Genomic DNA, 9,263 nt, shown 5'->3' with positions numbered 1-9,263 from the left:
CATATCTCACACCATATACATTCGTAGCTACCATGGGTACCTACCATATCGGTATAGAAATGAATCTTCACGAATGTTTTTCTAGTAACCTTTAGAGTAAGTTTCATCACGCTGTACCACTGGAGATCTCATATAGGCATACGACTATGGTTAAGGATTTTAGTTATTGAACTTACTTTTATATCTACTGCTAGGAAAGTCAGATCTACTAACCGCTGAGCGTACTTAGCAAACTCATACATACGTAGTGTGCTCCTCTGGCGGATGAGCACCCCGAGTGCCTGTTATAATAGGTACTTTACTTAAAATTTTCCCGAACACTTATTTTTGATGGAAAAGATAAAGCACACTAAAGCTACTATATATCATCCTACCGGGAAACTTGAGTAATAAGGAAAAAAGACTGAAAGAATTTTATACATAACTTCTTTTAACCGATGCTAAACATCATATTCCGACTTTCGCTCTCTTCTTTTTTTTGCACCATAATTAAACATATTACATGTCATTAAGACAAATTGACAATTAAAAATGTGTATCTCATTACTATTTTATTAAATTGAATAATGTTCTCTTTAATAGCTTGCTATGGTAATTTCATGGTATACTTGCTTGTTTGAAATTATTTTCCTTACAATTATTTTTCACATAAAGACAAAAGGAGAATTAATAGCCACCCTGCAAAAGGACTGGTCTGCTATAGAAACGCTAGCAGAAGAGCATCCGTATATAGTAGGATTACTGAACTATACCAAGGATTACATGTGTACAGGTACCATAATTAGCAAACGAACTGTTCTCACATCGGGAACATGTCTCAGTACAAAACTTAAATACATAGTTGTGGGAACTGCATTACTAAGAAAAAGTATCAAAAATAATATGTTATTAGAGATTGCAACCACAATATTGCATGGAGATTATATTTTCGAGTCAAAATTCTCTGGCGTAAACGTTACCAGATTACACAGTAACATAGGTTTAGTTATATCTACTCGGCCAATCTTAACATTTTTCTTTGTAAGCGCTGATATTGGTAATTATTATGCTTCTGAATTAGAAAGAGCAACACTTACTACAGTAGGGTACGGGAAAATTCATAACTCAGATGCAATGGTGCTACAAGCTCAAGAATACCGTCAAATTCCCTGTACAAACCCTAAGTGGTACTATTGTGTATGTGGGATTGAATACTCACCGTATAGAAAGACGTACGAGCAAGAATTTGGCAATGGTGCGCCAGTTTTGCACGAAACCGAATTAGCCGCAATAACGGCTTCCCCATGTGGAATTCTAATACTCACATCTACGAAAGTTAAATACAATATATTCACCGTCGTTGGACCGTACTTACCATGGATTGAGAAAATGCGATTGAATTTTACTATTGCCTCTACTAAATCTCTTCGAGCTCGTAACAGTGGTGATATTAATGTCAATATAAATACAATATATTACTTTTATATTTTCATAATATTTATTAAATTTCTTACGTAATTAAAAGAAGTTTATATATTATCCTTATATCTAGCAATAACATAAGTTTAGATAATCATAATAAAAATTTCTTAATTCCGTTATCGACATATTTGCTCATTATTATGCTATGCTAATATTCTCAGGAAAATAAGCAAGTTATCTAAGTAATAGAGTGCAAGATATCAAATCAAGTGGAAGGGCCATGCCTCAGTTTCGTTTACTTTGTCATTTGTGTTAAATGATCCGCCTATTTTATCCTTCATCATCCACTATACGAATTAGGTAAGTGTTTATGAAATCCCAAAAATCGATTTTTTTGCACTAGTAATAATATATATTCTCTTCTTTTATACATTTATTTATGGCTTTTATACATAACAAGTACCTAAATATGTGTCCTATTATAGACAGTATATGAAATTACATCAAAAGTTTTATTATAAACATGGAACAAAGTACAAAATTGGTTACACCTAATATTAAAAGGTTATATCAATGGATATTCTTTATGAGAATATACACTCATACAGAATATCTACTGGTCTAAAGATTTTTATTGTTGAAATGAAATATCTAGCATATATGTACTTACATCCTAGCATTAAGATCGTACATTATTAGTTTATCTGTACACTATAGGTAATTGAAATACCTGCTCATAAGTTTACGTGTGTTGCTTTTTGAAGTTGGTAAGGCTTTAAAAATAAATTATTTTTTAGCAAAAAATTTCTTATAATGCCTTTGTAAATGTACGTTCCAAATATTAAGTATAATAATTTTAAAAATTAACTCTCTAGCAACACCAGTAAAATGTTACTTCTGAAAAAACTTCATCCCTATCGTCACCTAGCATTTGTATATCGTGACCCGTCTTCCCAACTCTATCTCAAATTTCTTACCCTGGTGACTTGGCCTCAATCAGTCAAGGAATTAACGATAATGCTATACTATAATACAATGGGTATCCACTTAATGTCTGGAATCGATCGTTATCGGCTGTGTTAATGAAGTAATTTCTAAATTATCACATAAGCGTCTCACCCCTTAACCTTTTATTATTTAAGATAAAGTAACTATATTTGTTTTAGTAATGCTTGAACTATTTATCAGAACGGTGTTGTCTGGTACTTGTGATTGTAAATAGAATAAAAATGAATTTTATCAGAGTGTTTGTGCGAAATATGAGCCACAGCAAGAAATGGGAGCCGCTAAAAGGAGTTGGCATCATCGGTGTGCCTTTTGAGAAGGGCCAAAAGAAATACGGTGTGAGCGTCGCGCCGGCCGCTATGCGCTCGGCTGGTCTTATTGACCACCTCAAAGAAATAGGTATTTATATAAGAGTATATTTTAATGTGCCCAACTAACATAATTTATGTTACTCACTATTAGCTTTTTCATATATAATATTAGATAATATAAAAGTTTAATCTTTCATTAATATATGTAACAGTAATTCATAATATAAAAGATTTAAATATTTCTAAAATTACATTTATTACCTTACTTAAGAAAGCATTAAGTATAGCTAAGTACATTTAGTTTGTATACATAGACATTATTTAATTACATACATAAAAAATAACAGTGATAATCACAAATATAGACATATATGTAAATAAATTTATACCGATTCTAAGCAGGCATTATGTAACGGCTTTGTATTCACTATTTTAAAATTGAAATCAAGATAAATCTCCACCAAATTCTATTCAATGTTAGTAAAGTAGGAAAAAACATGGCAACATGCCTTGTACTGGCTCGTACACTCTAATTTGCAACTGTTATCTTGGTGCCAAATTAATTTAACGTAGTCCTTTGCATGTTATGCGACGATTTACAACCGCATACAAGGCGAGTACAATAAAGAGCCGGAGCCAAATGTGTAAAATATGCTTTCAAATTTATAGATACCTATAATCTCCCTTACAAATTTAATTAAATAAATACATCAAAAATATAATATAAATAAATAGGGAAAACGTATTAACAAGTAGTAGTTCGCTTTCACATTTATTATAGGTACGTTTTAAACATTAAAAAGAAAATACCTACGGTACCAATCTTGTTTTGGTAACATTCTTACAATATCATAGCCTCAAGTATTTAATCTCGCATTTGAACTGTTGTGCGTTTACGGTCTGGAACTTCGTATATAAGTTTTCAATTAAATTAATTCACAGGGAAGCTTCCGGAGGAACTGCGTGTATGTCAACCTGACAAGTTACATCTAGCTATGTACCATGTCACGGGGCCATAAGTTCACATAACTAACAACCTCTTTCCCCCTAAACGTACCTGTACTTAACTGTATTTATAGATGGACTAGATGTTGTGGACTATGGTGACATCGAGACCGTATCTCCAAAACAGTCTGTTACTGTGAACAACATGTCACACTTGCCGACGGTATCAGCCTGCAATCAACAGCTCTCTGAACGTGTCTCACAAGTTCTCCGTGATGATCGAATAGCAGTTACTATTGGTGGAGATCATTCCATAGGAGTTGGTGAGCTGCATTTTAATTTATACTTATCGTTTTTTTATTTTTGTGACTTTTTTTCACCTTTTAGAAAGTCTAATGCCTTGATTCGTATTGGATAATTAATAAAAAGGCATATTGCAGCTCTTACATACTATTTCATTCCAGGTAGATATTATATATGTTTTCAGTTAGATCGAAAAACTTCACTGATATATCGAAACCTTACCTAAAACGTACGTATTACAATGTGAACAAAGCGTAGATTACGCAGTTAGGTAAAGAATAGTTCAATTTAAAAATAAGTGGTTGACTCCTGTACTCCTAGGCCATTTAGAAAAATAAGAAATATTATTTTTTCTCTACATTTCATATAACTTTTAATGTTTTTGTATTTTGTATATAAGAGTACCTAAACAATACTTTACAGGCACCGTAGACGGTCACTACAAAGTACACGAAGACATGATCTTAATCTGGGTGGATGCACATGCCGACATTAACACAAATAAAACTTCGGAATCGGGATCAGTGCACGGGATGCCGGTGGCTCTCCTTGTAAAAGAGCTATCAGATTATTGGCCTTACCTACCTACGATGGATTGGCAAGTTCCCAAGTAAGTTCTTGGTTTCTTTAATTGAAAATTAACAGAAGATTATTGGTTTTCTGTTGGAAGTTAACCCCTAAACTATAATGTAACTAGGCACTGAAACAATAAATAGAATAGATTAGGTATATCAAATTACCTAAATAAATATGCTTTTAATTAAAAATAATTAGGTAATGTGTTAGTAAAAATCATATTTTAAATAATAATCTACTAGGGCCTGGAGTACTTACCTACGAGTTCCTTCCTCATATAAAATTTGTCAAGTTTTATTATAGATTTTCAATAAAGAACCTGGGATATGTCGGGCTTCGGTCTGTGGACAAATACGAGAGGTTGGTTATTGAGAAATATAATGTGCCAACATTCGCTATGGAGGATATTGAAGAGTAAGTTTACTGTATTTACAATTACGTAGATAAATATGAAATCACCTAATTATATGTAATTTTAATAAACTTAAGTAGAGTTCCACTTAATTTGACAAGTTACATTTGCATGAAAGAAATAGGAATGGCGAACAAGCTGATGGTCCATATGGTAAATTAAGGCCTGGAGTTCCGCTAAAGTATATAACTTTAGCGGAACTCCAGAGATCACATTATCATGTGGCACGCCCTCATACCGCCCACGTCGCCCTTCCGGTGGTTTAAGTTATCATAATTCTTGATTATACACGTTGATAGTATACCTACTGTTCTTACCCCACAAACGAATAACAACCTATTATATAAAGCAAACTGCTGGCGGCTGAAATGGGTAAAGCTGATAAGTATTAATATTAGGTACCATCCATTAAATCAAGTTCATTTATTTCAGGCTCGGTGTAAAAAAATCCATTTACCACATACTACAAACCTTGGACCCTAATATGAATAAACCGATACATGTGAGCTTCGACATAGATTCGCTGGATGCTTTAGAAGCGCCTAGCACCGGTACTCCAGGTAAACATATTTTATATTACCGTACATAGTATGTCTTTTAATTAGAATTGTAAACATTATACACAATATTATATTAAAATAATAATGGTCTCCTATAGACATATACTGCATTACGGACATATCATTATTACATGTAGGTATACCTAATAGGTTATATGGGTGTATAACCTGATGCAGGTTTCAAATAATTCATTTTTAATTATTTATTAACCATTCTAGTTAAGTAATTTATCTACCCTTTTTATTTAATTGGACTGCCAAACAAGGCGTTACTATGTGACCTAACGGTAACCGTCGCCTATATACCCCAACAGAAATACCGACATCACGTTTGAACATGTGACACCCCTAATACCACTTACGTGTTGCACAGAGGACTAAGATGTCATGCCTCTTAACCTGTAATTTAATTGCCTAATCGAAACACAGCTTACAAAGCAAGCGGCTTGGAGACTAAAATAGGTGAGACAGATGTCCCCTCACAGACATAGTACTACTTATTACGACTAGACTAGTCTACCTCTGGTACTTGCGTATACAATTGGCCCAGTATCTTTCTTGAATATCGTATGTAACTATGCCCGCCATCTGCTACAGCGTTCCTCAACCGCATTACTTACGTTTTACAGTTCGAGGTGGTTTAACTCTCCGAGAAGCGATCAATCTGATGGAAATTATCCACTCGACCGGCCGACTGCGAGCTATAGACCTCGTAGAGATAAATCCAGCTCTTGGCAACGATGCAGATAGGAAACGCACTATTGAAGCAGGTCTCGCTGTCTTGAGAGCTGGTTTAGGTTTCTCAAGAAAAGGAACGGCACCTCGTGGCATATTGGACTTACCTATACAAACTTACCATGATCGAGAATACTTAGCAAAATTGAATTAATAAATTACCTATAAAAGTTTTAACTTATCTATTAGGTATAAGATAATGTACTAGGAGTATTTATAAACATGCTTCAAAAAGGTTCTAAAATTCTCAATGCTCTAAAATTGACTGTTGTTTTCGAGTATAACATGCAACATTTCACCTTGTACCTATACTAGCGATTTTGGTAATGTTTTAGTACTTCTGGTTTTGAAAATGACGTTGATGATGAATGATAAATAAATCTTTTTTCTGAAATATTCTAGCTAGGTCTTAACTCACTTACAGTGACGTCAACAAATATTGTTAATGTATGTAAAGGACCTATTAAGTTGTTTACTGATGCGTAGGTAAATGTCGTTACGCATAATTGAACAACTTAATAGCTATAATTAGCAAAAACAATGTACCCAACACTATATGTACATATATCTTAATTGCTTTTTATGATAATATTAAGCACGTTAGATTTAATGATATTATGAATATTGATGAAAACACCTTGTCCATGTAGACATTATTATTTTCTATTTAATGAAATTTTAGAATAAAATACTTGTATATTTCCTTTCATTAGTGACTGTAACTTAAGCACATAAATGTATTAAACATAAACTCGTATTGTTCCGATGCATTTTCTTTGATGTTTTCAATATGTCGTATGGAAATAGATGTATGTATATAGTAAACACTGTTCTGAAACTTCCTTTGCAAATAAATTAATATATTAGTAAGTTCTAAAATGGCATAATAGAAAGGAAGACAATAAATTTCAAACAAAATTCTACTTTCTCTTATGATAATTAAAGTTAAGATATCAAAATACAAAAATAAACCTTACAACTAAAAAATACTTCAAATAATCACGTTATCAGTTTTATGAGAAACATTCATACACTTTTTATTACAACAGTGTTCCCAAATGTTTATTTTTAAAATATGTTATTTATTGTCATAAAGACATAATAATGTCTCGAACCTATAATTACTGAGATAGCGACTTTGTTTTTATAAATATAGGTAACTACATTTCATAACAAAGAAAAGTACCTATCTAGCGATAAGTATATAACCGTGACGTGATCATAAAGTCATTGATTAAAAATATTAATGACATTTTTATGGAGGTATGTAGCAACTTACACGATCGTCAGGCTTCTCGAATCAAGTTGTGGCAGAATGATTCTAACATTGGTGAGATAGAAATCTCTAATTCCCAAAATTTGTTTAGGCAGATACATAAATTAAACTATAATATTTATTTTTTACATTCCAATCTCATTTTGCAGAAAATTTCAATGAATATAGATAGATATAAGACATAATTTTCAATTTAAGGAAAAATTAAATTATGTATATCGACGTATTTATACAAATAGAGAATGTTAGTATTACTTACGTCAATAGATAAGGCATCTGTTATACATGTTGTGTCGTCGTAATAACCTCTATTGTTTCATTCGTTCTTTTAGTAGATACCTAATATTCTTATTATTATCATTATTCTTTTAGTTATAAAAAGTTAACAAAAAGACATCGGATTTATATTGCAGTAATGTAGGTAAATCCGAAAGTGTCTGTCTGTCTGTCTTTTTATAAACTTTGGATTATTGGATTCTTACTTGTGCAATCTATAATTTTAAGATTGCACAAGTACGAACAAAGGTTACCTTTTGTGTCCACAATAAGTGGACAAACTCGTAGCTAATTACTAGACCGTTAATAAACTATATATAGGACTTACTTTAGAAGATAGTTCTGATTAAAAATATAATTTGCAGATTCTGTTAACAATTACAGTTGCAAATGCTTTGGAACCAAACAAAGAAAATAATGATGAAGAAATTAAAAGAGTTATAATGAAATATATCAATAAGGTACCAGACGTGGAAGCGAACTACGTCGTCAATGAGAGACTGTCCAAAATAATCTCGCAGTATTTTCAAGGAAAAATAAACACATTCCCACTGTACAGGATAAGCTTAAAAATTGACAGGAACCCGATAAAAATACCATGGATTTTGGGACAACCGACAAATGTAAACGGAACTACACAGGGTAAAAGATACACTTACGTGAAACGACAAAAGAATAAAATGTATAAATAATAACCAATATTTTAGTTTTACTATTTTTTTTATTTTTTATTTCTTTTTTTTATATATTTTATTACTGTATGCAGCCATTAGTATAGACACCGGTAAATAACTTGGAAACTATTTTCATACCATATGATTAATAAATATAGAAAATACAATTGTACTCACAAAATCGTGTATTGCACAATTTTTTGTTTACCGCAAACTATTTTACATTAGCATTGCATTTAAAACTAGGATATCTACGGCAAACCGCTGATATTGATTGATTGATTAACTAAGTAATTATGGATTTATTAATACTACTATACACGACTTACTTTTTTTAATTCAAGCTTTTTTTTTATCAGTGAAAGTATTACCATATTAACATATCACTACCTATGATATTCATGAATTATACGTTTAAGAGCAACGAATAGTTAAATATTTCGTACGGCAAACTGAGCTTTCCAGAAGACAAATACAATGCTTGCATTTTAAAAACAGTGCTTACATTTTAATTACAAATAATTGATGGTCTATTGTAAATAAAAATTAAGTTACCAACAATTTTAAATAACAGCAATAAGATTATTTTATTACCTATAAACGCCCAAACTTGTTGCAACTTTCATAAACATATCATTCACAGCATTGCTCACATTATCGATGGCTAGTCATAATGGATGTATTAAATATAACAACAAGACTAGTGGCATCACTAAAATACCACACACCTCAATGTTAACAATGAACTAATATAATTATTTCTCGCGACACATTTCTGAAATAAATATC

General features: G+C 31.9%; 3 protein-coding genes across 4 annotated transcripts; all 3 read left to right on the top strand.

Moving 5' to 3' along the window:
* The first annotated feature begins 469 nt into the window (after window positions 1-469).
* On the top strand, window positions 470-1,526 carry LOC131844474 (uncharacterized). The gene has a single exon (XM_059193380.1). The coding sequence runs from the start codon at window positions 589-591 to the stop codon at window positions 1,495-1,497; it is 909 nt and encodes a 302-aa protein (XP_059049363.1). The 5' UTR covers window positions 470-588; the 3' UTR covers window positions 1,498-1,526.
* LOC131844473 (arginase, hepatic) lies at window positions 757-7,350 on the top strand. Of its 2 annotated transcripts, XM_059193378.1 has the most exons (8): window positions 757-772; window positions 1,623-1,761; window positions 2,645-2,805; window positions 3,797-3,985; window positions 4,389-4,575; window positions 4,845-4,955; window positions 5,386-5,513; window positions 6,143-7,350. In XM_059193378.1, the coding sequence occupies exons 2-8, from the start codon at window positions 1,718-1,720 to the stop codon at window positions 6,400-6,402; spliced, it is 1,080 nt and encodes a 359-aa protein (XP_059049361.1). In that variant the 5' UTR covers window positions 757-772; window positions 1,623-1,717; the 3' UTR covers window positions 6,403-7,350. The 2 variants fall into 2 exon arrangements, with proteins under 2 accessions (XP_059049361.1, XP_059049362.1); XM_059193379.1 differs by lacking the exon at window positions 757-772 and having other exon boundaries at window positions 1,737-1,761; window positions 2,568-2,805.
* A 17-nt stretch (window positions 7,351-7,367) lies between these two features.
* Window positions 7,368-9,256, top strand: LOC131844470 (uncharacterized). The gene is made up of 2 exons (XM_059193377.1): window positions 7,368-7,578; window positions 8,185-9,256. The coding sequence occupies exons 1-2, from the start codon at window positions 7,506-7,508 to the stop codon at window positions 8,490-8,492; spliced, it is 381 nt and encodes a 126-aa protein (XP_059049360.1). The 5' UTR covers window positions 7,368-7,505; the 3' UTR covers window positions 8,493-9,256.
* The last annotated feature ends 7 nt before the right edge of the window (window positions 9,257-9,263 follow it).

This window comes from Achroia grisella, unplaced genomic scaffold (assembly GCF_030625045.1).
Source record: "Achroia grisella isolate CSIRO2021 unplaced genomic scaffold, CSIRO_AGI_Agris_v1 utg402, whole genome shotgun sequence".
Lineage (NCBI taxonomy): Eukaryota > Metazoa > Arthropoda > Insecta > Lepidoptera > Pyralidae > Achroia > Achroia grisella.
This window is presented reverse-complemented; position numbering and strand designations above follow the sequence as displayed.